The following is an 18,446-nucleotide window of genomic DNA, read 5'->3' as shown; positions in this document are numbered from 1 at the left end:
ATTATATTTTTAAGTGTTGTACACAGTTGCTAAGAAACACTTCTCATCATGGGTTTCCTGTTGACCTTCCACTGAGTGAGTAACCATCAGTTGTTGAGCACACAGGGAAACTGCAGGGAGTTTGCCAGGGATAGGCAAATCAATTAGATTAAAACACACAGATAACAGAGGCTGTGAGACTCATACAAAACACACACTACTAAGAGAGGAAGTAGTCAGTTGTAGAGAGATGCTTATGTCACCACCAGAGCTGGAGTATACATCCCCCCACATACAAACACACAGACTCACACTCAATGCTTTGTGATTCACAAGTCTCACGGTATCTCTCTCTCTCTTCGACAGCAACAGAAACTCACACAGAGACACTGGACAAACACTCTCCACCTCTTATCTACCAACCATTTGGACATAGCAGAGTCCCCCTGGATTTGTCCTCAATATGGTGAGTACAACTTAATAATCAACTGAAGCTATTTAAAAATAATCACCTCCTAAATATTAGAATTACTCTGGGATGCCCTGCTAAGAAAGCTGCCATTGGAAATCTTTGTTACGTACATTTTTAAAAGACTGAATGGATATTATGCATAATTCTTTGTAGGAACACCTTCAATTCATACTTGTGCACATGATTCTAACAACATCATGATCAGAGAGAAAAAGCTGTCATATTTTATATATTCTAACTTTGACTTCACCAGAAATTGGACTACAAAGTCGCTTAAGCGATTTGTGGGCTTTTAGTTATCCTAATATAGCATTTAAGACCCATAAGACTACATTTGGTAGTTTTGCATTTGATATTCAAGACATGTATTGACACATTTCTTCACACATATTGTGTAAAAACTGAAGAAGTAACCATTAGGGTAGGGTTTCTTTTTGGTTTTGTGTCAACTAGATTGAGCAAGGCTACTTTAGCCTCCACTTTACACCATAAAGGAATGAGAAATGATGGTTCCTCTTTGCTTTGAGCCGAACAGCTTGTTCTTTTCTCTGCCCTGTCTTAGCAGGTCACTAGACTTGAAATGTACTTGCACATAGTAACTCCATAGACAGCATTTCTATTTAAATTTGCACAAACAAGGAAACAAGCTTAACACTTAATCATTCATCTGCTTGTGGGGATCAGGCCAGCATGTTGTGGTTGTCTCTTCTTCTCATGAATTCTGTTGATGTTGTCTGCTTGAACGGTGAGTGGTATACAAAGTAAACCCATCACCCACAACCCACTCACTCAGTTGCCAGTTCATTAGGTATACTCTAATTGCAGTCTGATATAACAGTCCTGCATTAAATCCTCCTTCATGAAGATTACAATGTTGAATTTTTGTTGAAGCTGTTTTGGAGAGGTGTTGATACATGTTTATAGTCATTTTGGAATCTTTAGTTGCTAGTGATGTTGAATTTTATTGTATCATACTGAAAGGTGTTTCCTGGATTTGACATAATTTGTAGGTTTTCACAAAGTTGCAACTGCACCATTGTTTAGACTAGAGAAGCAGTAATTGCAACTGTGTGGTACAGAACGTATTTGGTCATTTTAAGTTTACTGCGGTTGAGAAAACGGAAGCACAATGAGGGAACTTTCTTCTGCATTTTTCCCTTTGATTTCATATTTAGACACATCTCAGGCTTACTGTTAACACACTTTGTCACGCCACCACTGAAACATACTGGCACCACTGAAGTGACATTCCACCCAGAATCTATTTTTTGAGTACCACATATACAATCTGAGTTGCATGAAAATTTTATAGCTTCCTTCCCAACAAAGCGAGCAGCAGTGGCTAGCTTGACTGCCAGCGTATTTTGTGAATTCAAATAGTGACAACAAAAATAACAGAATCAAAGAGTGTTTTAGTAACATTTTGGCTGACGGACGATAGATGGATGGACAGTGGAGAAATGCATTATGCTGCAGAATTAATTTAAGAAGTGGTTGAAACCAGAATAACACATCTAGTGATCTGTTACCATACTGTTGTCCACACACAAGAACTGATTTTTGAAATTTACAAAGTGATTCAGAGTCATAGAATCAACCCTCCTAAAAATGACATTAATATACCAATTTGCATCGACAAAATTCTTTTTTTCAAAACAAGTTTTGAAAGAAAGATGGTGTTGGCGTAAAAATGTTTCTGTTAACATAATCTGCAAAGTCACAGATGTGTCACTGACAACATATTGAATTTGCTCTGCCTTCAATACACGCTCAAAGCAGCAAGAGCATGGTTAAAGTTTTTTTTGGTTAAACTCAAGGCACAAAAAGATCATCATCTTGGCTAAATATTGAAAAAGTGACTCAAGACAGAACTTGTTTACTTTTTCAACATTTAACCAAAATCATAATAATTCCCTACAACTTCTATGTGGTACATGAGCACTTTGTGGACTGTAAAAGACATTTCCAGTGAATGTAATCCAGGAGGCAACAAGATTTCCTGTAAAACATATAAGCCAAAAACAACTAAGAATCAGATAAGAAACTTGATTTATATGTGAATCAGTTTTTTTAAACCTGTCTCCCTTGACTGAGCTCATTTACACAGTGGACCGCACACTGTATATGATATCTGGCTATGGCTATACAAATCAGTGAGACTTTGTGTTACCATTACTCCCAAATAGCATACTGAAGTCATCCTAAGTACAATAACAAATACAGCTGCTTCTTTATTGCAAAATGGCATTTGCATGATAAGTTGTAAGTGTTTTTATCATTTTCCAGGTGGGTGATACAACATTCACTTGACCCGATGTTCACGCTGGTTTAACTTCCCATTTATCTTCATATTGTTGTACCTTCTGTTGCAGTTTCTAGTCGCTTTTACTGCTCTGCGTTAGGAATAGCAGTGACTGTGTGTCCTTATGCTCTTATCTCCACTTCCTGGTATGGTGTCTCTGACTCCAGTCAAACCAGCCTCATTAAAATAGGTGTGGCTGCTATTGGTCACTATGTTATGACATTTTGTCAAACAGCTTTTGGATTTTGGACACATTTAAGATGCAACTTGTGGTTTGTAATGCATCAGCCCCAACATTTGGTCATTCTGCACTCATATCACACATATGCAACATTGTGACCATTTTTCAGTGCAATAAACACTTAAATTGAAATACGCTAAAAACCATTTTGCTGCTATGGCTCATTCGACCTCAAAACAAACGTACTGTATCGTAAATATAGACCTCCCCACATTATTCAGCAATAAATACTAATAGACAAAACTGCCTTCTCTTTTCAAATTTCACATTTGCTTTTCAATTATACATTTTAATTTCAAAAATTCTTTTGTATTAAAGCAGATACATGTCAAGGTGCATAATACATGAATGCGGTTCTCAGTTCTTATCCTCAAAGACTACATTAACCAAATAAATACAATAGTTGCTACAGTTGGTAAAAGTCGGGAACTGTATGTTAGAATATTCTAACAGGACATTGGTTTTTTGGTTACTAATAATGAAAACTCTTATTCCAGAGCAATAGAGTAATAAAATAATACAAAAGTATTATGGGGGCTCAGTTTATGCAGTCTTGTAAGTGAAGAGAGTATTGCTTTCCTGTTAAAAGAGAGAAGAGAGAGAGAGAGGAACAAAGAAGCGATTGATTAATTTGTTTATTTTGGGATAGAGGCTAATTTGGCATAAACACTAACCCAAGGTATTTAATCATTAATAGGTAATAGTTATAATAGAGTGATTGTGATGTCATTTAAATATGACCGAACCATAAACCCTGTGAGCCACGGTTGTGTGAGAAGTTATGGTGTGTTTGGCATGGTTTGTGTATATCTGGTATGTTAGTGGCCTTGCGAAAAGAGATAAACAGATATGTTAAAAAAGTAACTAAAGCGAAAGCAGGAATTTCACAGGTTGGATAAAAAGGTCGGAAATAAGAGAAGGAAATGACTTATTATGGTATTTTTAAAGTTTTGCAACTTTCAATTCCTATGTTTATACCAGTCAAATGGAGTATGAATCTTTTCTCTCTTTTTTTGTTCTTCTTTTTCTTTGTTCTGGAGTTTCTATTTTAGCACGTGTTTGTTGAAGTCATTTTATATTCTGGCATGAGCAGTGCATCCTAACTTTATTTTCTTCTTTTCTGTATAATTCTGAATCAGATTGAATCAGATCCTGTTTGAAGTTTTGCATTTTGATCATTACCTCTACTTATGATCCTCTTCCATTCATTCCAGGAAAACAAAGCTGATGTAAAGGCCATAATGGCTCGCTTCCAATCGAGCGGGTGGAGCACCGATGAGACTTCTTCCACACCGGCTGGACGACCCAAACAACTCCTGCATCCCACCCTTTCCTCCGGCGCAGCCATACAGACAAAGAAACCTGTCATGGAAAGCCTCTCAGGCAGTGCAATAAGTGTTCCTCCTAAACCACCTTTTCTGAAAAATACAGTATCCACTAAAAGTGACACGGAGGTACATGAGCCAAACAAAACTAAAGCCCTGGCTAGCAGGTTTGCCAACACACAGGATGACACCAACAGCAAACCTTTAATTGGTACTAAACAGCAGATACCCCTGAAGCCTCCTCTTTCACAGCATCTTGAAGCTAAAGGCCCTGTACAGAAGCCTCCTCTCAACAAGCCCTCCCTCAGCTCCACCCTGTCCGACTCCAAACCTGCCTTTCCTAAACCAACTCCAGCCATTGGCTCCAAGCCCAGCTGGATAAAAGAAGACAGTGGTGGGGGTGTGCCATCCGCTACCAGCTCCACACCCAAAGCACCCCCTTTACAACAAAAACCGAGCAGCAGCATTATAAAATTACGGCAGCAAAATGAAGAACATACAGGAGCTAACACGGACACCGCGAACAAACCTTCACCTCTGACAAACTCCCCTTTTAAGCCCCCGTCCAACTTTAAGACTGCTCAGAATATGTTCAACAAGGAGAAGGACAAGAATGAGCAGTCAGCTAGTGGTGGGGCCAACAAAACGCCCCTCACTGGGACTAACTCCATCCCTCCTCCCAAACCTCCACCTGGTAAAAAACCAAGCTTGAAGAGGCCGCCCACGGCCTCTGCTAAGCCCAGCATCGTTAACGGTGATGCCACTTCAGGCCCCAAGCGTAACCCACTACCCAACAGTTTAGCTCTGGGTCTTGCTCCTGCCAAACCTAACCGACCCCCGAGAGTCAACCTGGAGAACTTTAAAAGAGATGCTGAGGCCTCTGGTAAGTTGGACATGGAGTTACAGCTTTGTTTGTTTACTAGTGACACCACTGATATAATATGAACAAAGGTACTGATCAGGAGAAGCACCAATCCAGTAAGGGAATAAATATCAGTACTTACACAAATTAATCAATTGTCTCTGTGAGGCAACACATATTAAACATAATCGTACAATGTACAAGTTGCTTGTGCAGCATACTGAAGGGTATTCACAGGTACCACCAAAATAAATACACTCTAACGCACAGTGTGTCAAAGATGTGTGATCACACTTTCAAGGCAACAGCTAAACTCATGTAGGCAATCTTCATTTAGACTTGGCAGAAAGTTTGTTCTTCTGCAATTTGTAAAGAGCTCTGTCAAAGATGGCATGTTCCTTATTTACCCACTTAGTTTCAAAGTCTTTAGGGGTTCCTATATTAGTACAACTGGATAGTCCCAAAAGTATAAAATTAAACCATTGCCTCATGAATTGGTAACATTTTACTGGCCCTTTAATTTAACAAATATAATTTAACAAATATGTACTAACAAACTAACAAGACATTACTCCTTGATCGTACTTAGAGACACTAATTCCTCAAAGGGAGGTGCTGTGAGTTGTGCTGTGTGTATTTACAATTTGTGATGACTTTTTATGTAGGGTTATAGGTATCACTGAGGACACAGAGAACGTGTTTCTGGGAATTTCTGGGGTTCCTGTACAGTGTAAAAATGGTGGGGTTTTTTAGACTGAGAGAGAGACACCATTTAAAACTTATAGATGCAGGGAGATGACTATATAAAATACTGAGGAAATCTCACAGTTCATTCCTAATCAATAAATGTGGACTAATGATCTCATTATTTATAAAACTCATGGCTACAATCCAGGTGACTGACTAGTCTTGCTGTGAGTTATCTAATGTGTTCCTTCTTTACCTCAATTAGACTTTTTGAATAAACAGAGTTTTACTAACATTAAAATAAAAATAACTGCCTTTAAAATGAATATTTTATCAAATCAACACCCTGTAAGATATACTTGTGACAAAAAGGAAAAAAAATAAACAGAAAGGGTTCCTCATATGTGTATTTCCTATCATATGCGTGCAACTTTGTACAGACTTTGTGAAGCCATCTCTTAAGTGTGAAGAGGGACTTGCTTCACACCTCATTGTGGCTTCAGTGACATTAGCAATGTGTAGTCTGCAGTTGGTGAGTTTATTTTAGGTCATCTCTCCAAACAGCAATGCACACAACTTCTGTTTCTGCATCATAGCATTAAAAATAAGTTATTATACATGTTTATACACTGATTGTGCATTTTTTGCATTCTGTACAAAATTTGCGCAAGTTACAAAGAAGCAGCTAAACAAATGCTCCAGTACAGATAAGATAACAGACGAAAGTCACATGAACACTCTTGGTTCCTCTATTTCCCCCGGCCAAGTTCCCTGTCCAGTTTCTCCTTTCTCCTCCCCCCTTGCTCTCCACTCTGACAGCTGAGTTTGTTTCACCATATGGGGAAGTAAGTTCTAGCAAACAGGGATAGTTTCGAGTGAGAGGTAGTGTTTTTAGACTCACACCTAATCTGAATTTATTTCCAGTCAGAGGATAACTGTTGGCTGTCATTCATCATAAAACATGGGCAAATACTGGAGGACAGAAGACGATGCTATGAATGCACTTTCACAAAAGTTGTTTTCCATGCTGTGCTCTCCCTTTGTCCCTTATTATGATGCAATATGCATCACAATAAGGGACAATATTACCCTGCAAAATTTGTGAGCACCAACAGGCGTCAGGTTATAAGGTTTAATTTCGTGTGTATTGCCTACTTTATTGGTTCTGTGTTTTGGGATCATCACTTGTGATTGGCCTTTTACTCATGAATAATTGTACAGCTTGGTTTCTTCTTCATACTTAGTGGTTAGGCGTCCTCCTGAGTGGTGGTGGAATGTAATTAATTTACTCAAGTACTACACCAAGTACAATTTTGAGGTGCTTGTACTTGAGTATTTCCATTTTGTGGTGCTTAATACTTCTACTTGACAACAGCCAATTATAAGATACAACAGTGACAGCAGCTGTTCTGCTTTCACTTTTAATACTTTAACAATTTGCTGATAATTCTTTGTAAGTCTGAATGCAATTTTTACTGTCATATTGATTGTTGTGACCTGTCTGACTTGTTTTTTCATTGTTTATTTTTCATGGGCAACCAAACAAGTTGCCACCCTGGGGACTGATTAGATTATCTACAGTACACATGAGGACACTGTCAAGGATACTTCAACTTCTCTATTTTAACATCATGTTGTTTTGTTACAGGTCCTGGCACCTTTAAGAAACCCATCACCCCAACTCCTCCGTCCTCTCACCCCAGTAACCAAAGCAACCACGTGGCCCCTACTCCACCCCCTCAGTCTGCACTCCCCAGTCTGCCCCCTCGACACCCTGGATCCATGTAAGTCACACATGCAAACACAAACAATATGATATATACTGTATTAATTTTCTGGATAAAGCTACACCCATTAACGAAAGGTAAATCCTGACTGTGTTTTTCAGGGTCCAGCAGGAGGAGTTCTATGATGATGTTGATGAACTGACCAGCTCTCCTCCACCTCTACCACCATCCACAGGTTCAGTAACATTCACTATTTGTGCAAATGTAATGTGTCATGATCATTATTTTGCAAGACTACCATGTTGTTTTTAGCACCAAAGAAAGACGGTACAGGATTGTGTAATGCTGAACTTTATACCCTACACTGAGTATATTAGAAGACACATCAACAAAATTATAATTGCATTATATTCTATTGGTGTATATATGGTCTATATGGTCGTCCTGACTGCCACCAACTTCTTACTTGCTTTGGGGTGGTTATTCATATTGCATATGATACTGATTAAGACCGTAGTTCCTGTCCATGGTTACATAAATGTTGTTTTACATAATGTAGTTCCAAATAATCATGATTCATTGTTTCTCCTCTGCAGGTCATCCGAGTCAGAGGGCAAAGGTTAGACACGCTGAATTACTTTAATTTACATAAATACAGATTTGCATGCAGGTGCTGTGTGCAGATGCAGACACACACACACACACACACACACACACACACACACACACACACAAAGATAAGGACAAGGATGTGTTCACTTAAAGACACGTGACTAATAAACTTAGTGGAATATAGACACTGCAGCAGCAAGTAACAGGAATGTATGAATCCGATGAAAAATTATTAGTTTATGTTCTCAGTAGTCCCAGAAGAAATTTAAGTACCTGAAATATCAACAGTATGATGAAAAATATTGGGAAATATGTTTTTACATGGGTCTACAGAGGTGTGTAGCACATTGAGTATGCATTTTATGACATATAAAAGACACACAACAAACTGATTCCCCATTTAAATTGCTTAATTATGTCTGTCTTGTCTGTTCAGGAGGAATTTGATGATGACGATGGAGAGATGTATGAGGACCTTGATGAACGATGGTGAGAGATTATTACACATTAAACTGTTGACCACACGCTTCACTGATTCTGCCATATCATTAAATCCAATTTAAGTTCAACAAAATTATTTGAGCGATCAAAATGATTTGTCTGTATATGGATGGATGGTTGGAGTTTTTATTTACTGAGGCTGGTTGGGGACTTTAGCTCCAAAACAGAAAAACCCTGGCACGATGTACTCTCATCACTGATTTTGATTTTGTAAACATACAAATGTATCACTTCAATAAAGGTTTCAGTCCCAGTTCAGCTGTGTCTAACTTCACTAACACTACTCTCTGGTGGTTGTTTTATAACACTACAAGAAGTTATTCAGTGTCACTCTGATGTATTTGAGGCAGATAAACTCAAAATGAAAGGCCCAGGTGGGATCATTTTAAATTCAACATTTTTTAGGGGAGATCAGGCATGTAGTCATGGTTCATTAGGTCTGTTGCCTCAGATTTTTTTCTGTTTTGAAGATACTAATAATTTGCGTTTTCTATTAAGTGTTTTGTATTTTTTATAAATGCCCATCTGGGGACTTTTATTTAAAAAAAAACACCAATAAATAAACTGTGTATTTTTATGCTTGTACTGAAAAATCATTTGTCTTTTGTAATATTGTAATTTGTTTTTTTTAACCTCAATACTCTTTCTCTCTCTCTCTCTCTCTCTCTCTCTCTCTGTCTCTCTCAAAAGGGAAGCGGCTGAACAAAAACAAGAAAAGAAGAGAGAGAAAGATGAGAAGGAGGAGAAAAAACGACTGGAGGCTGAGAAGAAGGAGCAGAGGGAACGTGAGAAAAAGGAACAAGACACCAGAAAGAAATTTAAAGTGAGTGGAACAAGACTGGACCTCTCAGCTAAACCTGCTGGGAGACATAAAGAGCTCTCATGTCTGTATGTTAAATATGAAGCTAGAGCCAGGGGATGTTGGCGTAGCTGAGCATAAAGACTAGAAACAGCAGTAACAGCCATGTTTTGTGGGTTATTTGCCTGACTATTTCTTGGGTGGGCACAGAAGCTAATCTGATTAAAAATAAAGAAAAAAGAAAAGACACACTTCAGTACATAACCTTGAATAAAACCACAATGCTAAACTAAGATAATCTAAGCTAAACTAAGTTGAGCTAAGCTAACTGTCTCCTGGCTCCAGCTTCAAAGTTACAGTACAGACATTGGAGTGGTATTGATCTTATCTTCTAACTCTCAAGAAAGCAAATAAGTGTATTTCCCAAAACTATTAATTTGTATAGCACTTTCCTGTTTTCAGAGACTTGTTACACATGTTGTGTTTTGTACATGTGCACATGCACATGCAAACACATGAAGTAATAGCCCAATAGAGAATACACCTCGTCTGCTCTGTCATAAACAAATGTCATGATTTACAGTATTTTTACCTGTGTACATTTTCAAACATATTTGCGTGTGGCTGTGTGTGTGCTAGCTGGTGGGCCCCCTGGAGGTCATCCACCAGGGGAAGGCTCGTGTGGACTGCAAAAGCAGTAAAACTGACCTCGGTATGAGGCAGGGAGACTGCGTGGACATCATCCGTGTACAGGGCAACCCGGAGGGGAAATGGCTGGGACGAACGCAGGACGGATCCAGTACGTTCACATATTCATCCCTCATCTGTCTCATGAGTTACAAACCTGCAATCAATGATGACAAAAACCCTAATTAAGAACAACAAATTAAGTCAAAATTTCATTTTGCTCTTTGTTCCAACAGTTGGTTATGTAAAGACCACTTCAGTGGAAATTGACTTTGACTCTCTGAAGAATCGTCAAGCTCAGCAGTCGTACGACCCTGAGGTCTATGACGACATCGACGTCATCTCTTCTGATAACAGGTACCAGGAATGTGAAATGATATATTACGTTATGTTACTCCACATCTGTTGGTTGCACTTTTGTAAGAATGGGGACAAGTAAATGGTAATTATATTTTTGCATTGTAAACTGCCAATAAGAAAACCTCAGTGTTGCTTAACATGAAAACATGCACATCAGTTCTTAACAATTTCACTTTTGTTCTGGACAACTCCACCCAACAACTCAACCCAAGATTTGTTCAATTTGGTATATTGAATGGCACTAAATACAAATGAGCCAAATGGATACTGTATGAGTCGCCAGGCCAGACCAAGCCATGAAATAAGAGTTCTAACATATTAAGAAAGTTTTATTGTTGCAGTTTCTTAGAGGAAATGTGAAGCAAAAGTTCATTTAGTGAAATATGCTTATTTACTTTCCGCCAAAAGTTAGATCATATGCCTGTACATTCAATGTGAAGCTAGATATGAGAGTCGCATCGATCATCTCATCTAACTCTCAGCAAAAAAAGCAAATAAGCATATTCGCCAAACTGTTGAACTGTTCCTTTGACCTGTACTAATTTAAATTGAATTCAGAGTTAACGCAGTTAATTGGTCACCTCATGTTGCACTTCTCAAGTTAATGAAATTCACTAATGAAAGCTCACTCAGTCAGCTAGTCTTTAATATTTATATTATCCAATTTTTCTCTATCTACAGTGGGATCAAAGGACCAGGAGGTATGCTTATAATCTTACAATAATAATCTTCATTTTATTATAGTCAGTTACTAGCTTCGCATTCAAAGATAGAGATAAAACATGTCACCAATTAAAATATATATTTGTTTTTGTCTTGTAGTTGTCCTTCCCCCACTGCCAGGAGACGAAGGAGAAATATATGATGATGTTGTTGATCCAAACCTGGAAGTCAGGTAGGAACTGATCTATTGACTTATAATAAATAATAAATAAGCAGTAGAATCTGCTTTTATGTACGACAAACTCTCACTACTACTGCTAAATGGAAAAGGGTATATAGGAGAGATGCAAAATGACACGGAAAAAGAAATGCAGGTCTTTTCATGATTGGTTGACTCCCTAGTCCCCTGGACACCAGGTCTCCTCTTACGAAGCCCCTTAGCTTCCTACGGATGTTTGACCGGAACAGACGCCCTGCCAGCACTAAAGTGTAAAATACACTCAGTAGTAAGACTGATCACAAATCTACTGCCCGCTGTTGTTAATCCCTAATCTTTCAGCCGTCACTCTCCTTTTAATATCTGAACAGTTCCTCTTGGACGAAGTCGCCTTTGAATGTTGATTTTCTCCCCAGATCAGCACCAGATCAACAACGTCACTTCTATCTGAATAACACTGAACGACTTTCATTTACAAATTGACTATTGCATGAACACCTGATCATCTGTGATTTTACTAATCTTCTTTAGTTATCTGCATGTCTTTGAATGATGTATGTTGACATGATCAGAAAATCAAGACATTATCTGCTAACACTGTCAAAAACATGTTTTAACAAGTATACTAATTAAAATACTGTGTTGTAATTCATGAATATTATTAAATCAGGCTGATCATAATTTAATCATAATAACCTACTTTTAATTCATGACATTGTAATTATATAAATTATGTAACATTTTAATATTTTTCTCTCTGTTGTGCCAGAGTGCCTCCACCCAGCCAGTTTACTGCAGAGGGGAATTCAGGTATAATGCACTGTGATAACACTACATGTTGAATGAATATTTAATGAAAAGCACTTGTTTCTCAGATTTTTCCTTCCTTGGCTTTTCTTTTGGCCTCTCACCTTCCCTTAAGAAAGTGGTGTTGGGCCATAGGCAAGAAGTTTTGCAGCTACAGCTATATTTAGTTTGGTATGACCAGTAGCTCATAGTGACTCATGTAAGCTAATGTTAGCAAAGTTCAGATACAGTAGATATTGTTGTAAAATCACCATTACTGAGTCACTTTGTTGACTTTATGAATCTCCTCTTCTTGTGTTTCTCTTATGCTACATTTTTGACATTTAAGATTTTACTGTCAATGAAAGTCACATAGTCTCAATTTTAGAGAATACTCCCTTGACAATTTGCATTTAATTTCTAACAAGAGATGTTTGTACTGCTCTAAATGCATGTATGACTTTAAAATGGGTCTTGGTATAAACTTTTACATCACGTTTTAAGTTTCACTAGCCAAAGTATCAATTGCCCCACACCTCCACTTCATATCCTTTACAACTGATAATTCATTTTTATTATATGTAGTGTGATTAAAATGTGTCCCTTCTGAATGCATGATAATGTCACGTGTCAGGTGCATTTTGTTATTAATGTTATTTTTCTTCATTGTCTTCTCCCACATATTACCTCAGATCAAGGAGCCACAATTGATGAGGAGATATACGATGATGTTGACTCTCAAAATTTGCCTTCATCTCCGCCCATAAGCAGGTACAATTACATCAATTTCAAAACTTAATAACCTTACAGTAGAGTCCGTCCATTTAGATTCATGGTTTTAACCTTAATATATTTTACTGTTTTGTTTTTATCCTGTAACTTATTATGTTTCTGTCCAGCTTTTCAATCCAGAAAGGCAAAAGCAAGACTGATGAGACGGACCCAAAGAAGCAGAAAAAGTTTGAGAAAGAGGAGAAGGACTTCAGGAAAAAGTTTAAAGTCTGTCTCTCTAATATATTTTAAACATACTTATCAGTCCAGTCCTCTAACTGTTGCCAGGATCATGCCTGTTGAAAAATCTCCTGATATGAATTTATCAATACATTTAGCAGGGCTGTGATTAACAAATAACAATAATAATACTAATTATAAATTTATATCATTAGAAGATTGACTGTGACAAAATAAAGTTAAACTTAAGCCCTTAAAATGACATTTCCTTTCCACATATTTAGACTTAACAACTACCAAGAATGTAAAAAATGAAAAAAAAAATGTATTCACAGTTACAAACTTAAAAATTGAGAATATCGTGTTCAATCTCTTTCAGTATGATGGGGAGATACAGGTGCTGTACCAGGTGAACATCGTCCACACACTCACTAATAAGAAGTGGAGTGGGAAAGAGCTGGCAGTCAAAGCAGGGGAGAAACTTGACGTCATCGTTAAAGCTGTGGACAACAAATTGATCTGTCGGAACGAGGACGGCAAGTGTGAGTATCTGTTTGATACCACCAAGATAATTAATCAGTTCATGTAGAATTCACACACTACCGCTTTTTCATTCTTTCCTCCAAAAAACTGAATCGTTCTCATCTAAAATCTTGTGTGTCCGTCTGTAACAGTTGGTTATGTTTCAACCAGCCATATTGCTACGGAGTAAGTATCAAAAACATTTATACATTCATTTACACACAGACTAAGAAAGAGAGACTTAGCAACATGTTGTCTATACTGATCATTTTGTTTTTGTTTAAAGTGATGGTGATATCTATGATGACATTGGAGATGGTATGTTCAATTTATCTTTTAATATTTCATGAATAGATTTCCGCACAGTAAAATTGTGATATAATATTATTATTGCTTTTTTCCAGATTGCATCTATGACAACGATTGAAAAACGTCCTGCACTGGGTTTATTGTTTTACATGGATATTGTACATGTTATTTATTATGTTTACTGATGATATACATTGGGAATTGCTTTGAGATAGCCTGAAAATCTGACTAAATTGTCATTTCATTTTCACTTGATTATTTATTAAACAATATTTGAATTGCTGAAAACAAATTGGACCTGTGGCCAGTGATTTATCTAGGAACAGTCTGGCTTTGAAGTCATTTGAACAATGTAATCCTTTTAAATTTTGTTTCTTCAAAAAAACAAAAAAAACAACAAAACAAAACAAAACAATGCAATGTGGTTATGTTACATGCAACATCTCGGCAAGGTGGGAAACATTTGTTGGATCAACAGTATTTGCATTTTTCTGTTTTCATTTTTTTTGCCTTTTCCCCCCTCTCTTGCACTGCCTTTAGACATTTCACAGCTCTGACTTCACATGTATGCTTCTACTTTGGCTTATATTTATAATAAGGAAAGTGGCATGTTTAAATGAAAGTTATAAACATTACCTGCTATTTTGTCAGTTATTTCTGTCCATGATATGGTACTGATCATAACTCTGGTTTATTTGTCTAAGGTTTCATCATGTAGACTTAACAACAGATGTAGTGCCAAAGTGATTTTGCATACTGTACATAAAGTTATGACATACATATGATTTTTTTTTCTTAAGTGTGTTTTTCATTTCTTCCTACACATCTTTGTATGTCCTATCTGTTATAAAGAGGCCTTTTAAGACCCACATTAGTTAAATGCATCTATCACCAACATGCACAATAAAGTGTTGTATGATTCCTGTAAACTTGAGTGATATGTGTGCAGGTGTTTGATGAGTGCATGACTAAATGAGAACCATTTAACCGACTTTTTCCAAATCAAGTAATCAGCAACTTACCTCTCCTCATGATGGCCTTCTCGCTGCAGTTTTTGTGGAACAAGGGAATCAGTGACATCTAGTGGCAGCCATTAAGACCTACAAGAAAAGCAAACCACAGTGAGATTTGGGTTTCAGTAAGTGGTCTAAAGTTTGCTGTCATCTTTAAAAAACACTAAAGAGATAAGCCCAAAGAAAACACTGAACATATATTTGGCATCTCATACCAACTGTACTAATATCACACTTACTTGTTTCCACCAAAACACCACAGATGAGGTGGGATCCATATCATGTCACATTCCCTAGATTGACAGCAGAAAATAAAGACTAAATTGGTGACATTAGCATCACATGATGAATTAACTCAGGGGTGTCAATAAGCACAGAGAACCAATGAACTAGGGGTCTGGAATTGGAAAGGGGCCCTGCCAAATATGAACAGATATATTGTAAAGTAGTAAAATAAAACGAATTATTTCTAGCCTATTGACTCTCTTTTAGGTATTTTGTAGTATTTTTTATAAGAGTAATATATACTTGATATTAAATTGTAATTGTTGTATAAAAAGGCCCAGGGGGTATGCTAAATTAACTGAAATAAATATAAAACATAGTAAAGGTATGTAAGTAGTACATAAGTATGTGGTTAGTTGTAAACTATTAATAATGAAACCGTGTCTTCACCACAATGTACTGAACTATAACAAACTAGCTATTTATTTATTTATTTATTCATTTTGTTAATTCTAGATTTACTTGCTAGCTATGTAAGCATCAATACCTCGTAAAGTTGGTTAATTCACTCAGTTTTTTTCTGATTCCTTGGTCCTCTGTTTGTAGTAAAATACGAAGGCGAAAAGGAAGGAGAAGAAAAAACACAGAAAAATGTGGAATTTTGGAAAATTAAGTTTGCCTGAAAGTACAATTTAGCTCCACTGCCTATTTGTTAGTTTTTTTCAAGAAAAAAAATCATTTCCGCTCTGCCCCGGAAGTCACTTCCTCGCTTCACAATGGTTCCCCCAGTCGCAGTGTCGCCGCTCATCAAGGTAATAACGACTAACATTTGACCTTAATATTTTTATGAATATGAATTTGCAAAATTAGAGGAAAGAACGCAAACTAAAACTACAGCTGTCATCTCAAGAGCTGCAGCTATTGGCTAACTACCGTTAGAGTTAGTTGTCGTGCTAGCATGCTAGCTAGTGTTTGCTAGCAGTGACATTGAGAGGCTTGACAGGTGAACCGCACTCCGTAAAAACACCTTGAAAACCTGATCGTCCACATCTGCGTGATGCGAAATTCATGATTATTATTATTAGTCATCGTGCTACTATAAGCCATGCGTATCATTTCAGTCAGGATATAGTTAACCAGCGTTAAACCATTTAAGCAGAAAGGTCAGGGTAAAGCTGAACTTCGCCCCAGTTACGGCTAACTGCTAGCACTGAGCGTGGTTAGTGTAGTTATCTGAAGTTAGTTTGTTAAACGCACACCCTGAGCACTGTTAAAGTCAGAACTGTATAAAGATCAGAAATGTTATAAGCTGTTGTTTGTTGTGCTTAAATGTGACCTGACACAACAGCGAAGTATTGCAGCTGAAATCTTAAAAACTGTTAGACATAACTATTGACAGCTAATCTTACTGACATGTACCAGCTCACAGAAGAAGCCGATCAAGTCATTGTTTTATTTTACTAGTTAACACATGTGAATCACTTTTATTTCAGACGGCCAGGTGGTCTGCTCTCCTGCTTGGTGTCTTCTATGGCAAACAGAGGTTTGGTAAGTTGTCGGAGTGTTTCTGAAAATGTTCAAACTTCAAGGGCAGTTTAACAAAGGGAGAAAAGTTCTCTGAATAGGACTGTTGAATAGTTGCACGTTTGTGACATATTCTTAACCGTAGATACTTTAACACATAACATTAACATGACATTTTGCCATCTAACATTGGAAAAAATACAGTAAAGTAAAGTATAAAGTAATGATGGTTAAATTCCATTTAGCTGCTTTGGTTTCAGGGTCCTGGTATTGTGCATATTGGCTCACTGTTACTCATTAATGTTAACAGCAACACGTTTGCTTTTCCTACTGTGCCAAGTCAAAATGCCTCCTTTGAAAAAGGCCTACTATAAAGTTGCAGTGTTGTATTGCAACACACACAACTGTGAGATCTTTTTCTGTCTTCTGTTCCTTCAAGCTATGTGGCAGGTAGGGAGCCACCTTCAGGCGATGAGTGTTTGATACTTAAAAGACTAGAATTAAAATGATATACTGAAGCTACTTTCCAAAGCAAGTTCATCATGAACATGAAACATCCAACATAAACCCAGGGGTTCTCAGGCCATACATTGGACCCCCTGGAAAAAAAAAAAAATCTGTTTAATTGCATGATGTTGATGTATATTTTGCACCCTACGTCAAGCTAAAATGAAAAAATATTCGGTGTTTGATTTGAAATAATGACTAACTGTGGCGTTATTCTTGTTCAGACTACCTAAAGCCCATTGCTGAGGAGGAGAGGAGGGTTGAAGAGGCAGAGAAAAAGGCCAGAGAGGAGCAGGAGCGCATCTACAAACAACTGTCTGAAGGTATCAATGACACACAATCTCTTTGTTCCTGTCTATTGTTGGTTATGATAATGATGATGAAAAATGCCTTATTTACACATTTCCCCTCTTGTTCTCTCTTCTCTCTGCAGCAAACGCTGACACCATCCTCAAATGAGCTATCTCTGGACCTTTATGTTTCAAAGTCAATAAAAACAGAAATTATTTTTCATGTAATAATTCAGTGTCCTAGTGTTACTTGTGGTTTGTGTGTGTGTGTTTGTGGGGTTACTTTATAGTAAAATGAAAAACAACATTAGAGTAATTAATATCATCTCATTCCTTATTATTCAGATTTAGTTTTTAGTTGCTTGCAGTGCAAAAAAAGGAACACACTGCAGCACACACGTTTTGTGACTAGAGCAGGTATGTGTGTGTTTGTCTGTACCTGTCCTTCAGTAGGAGATGAGCCTGGGGCAAGAGCATGGTTGTAATCCTGGCCTAGTTTAGCAGCAATCCCAGGATTGGGGTCAGGGACCAGTGGAAGAAAGTGCAGTGTGGACAGAAGTGTTCCCTCAATACTCTTTTGTGTTGTGTAATATTGTAACCCTCATTATGAACTCCGCACTGCATTATAGCATTATATAGTACATGCTATTGCATTATGACTGCGATGGCTGAGGGACTGCCGATGGGGGTTTTGTCATATTTTATGTAGCTACATATGACTCAGACAAAACTTGTCTTTTGTTTTTAATAAATTAAGCTGGTGATATGTTTTATAAGAGTTAAATCTCTCAGCGAATAGTGAATTACCAAACTACAAGTATGAAAGAACAGTCATTTTAGTTTCAGTTTCACTATAAAAGATAATTAATTCACTGGGATGCCTGA

The 18,446-nt window shown here is 37.3% G+C and overlaps 1 protein-coding gene across 2 annotated transcripts; it reads left to right on the top strand.

Moving 5' to 3' along the window:
• Positions 1-278: 278 nt before the first annotated feature.
• fyb1 (FYN binding protein 1) lies at positions 279-14,931 on the top strand. Of its 2 annotated transcripts, XM_022762207.1 has the most exons (19): positions 279-445; positions 4,209-5,202; positions 7,517-7,652; positions 7,757-7,830; positions 8,192-8,214; positions 8,644-8,696; positions 9,399-9,531; positions 10,147-10,306; positions 10,431-10,551; positions 11,236-11,255; positions 11,377-11,449; positions 11,620-11,706; positions 12,204-12,244; positions 12,913-12,991; positions 13,120-13,219; positions 13,551-13,713; positions 13,846-13,879; positions 13,980-14,011; positions 14,098-14,931. In XM_022762207.1, exons 1-19 carry the CDS (start codon positions 443-445, stop codon positions 14,118-14,120), a joined length of 2,349 nt encoding a protein of 782 aa, XP_022617928.1. In that variant the 5' UTR covers positions 279-442; the 3' UTR covers positions 14,121-14,931. The 2 variants fall into 2 exon arrangements, with proteins under 2 accessions (XP_022617928.1, XP_022617929.1); XM_022762208.1 differs by lacking the exon at positions 11,620-11,706.
• The last annotated feature ends 3,515 nt before the right edge of the window (positions 14,932-18,446 follow it).

This window comes from Seriola dumerili, unplaced genomic scaffold (genome assembly GCF_002260705.1).
Source record: "Seriola dumerili isolate Sdu_G_001 unplaced genomic scaffold, Sdu_1.0 BDQW01000442.1, whole genome shotgun sequence".
Classification (NCBI taxonomy): Eukaryota; Metazoa; Chordata; class Actinopteri; order Carangiformes; family Carangidae; genus Seriola; species Seriola dumerili.
This window is presented reverse-complemented; position numbering and strand designations above follow the sequence as displayed.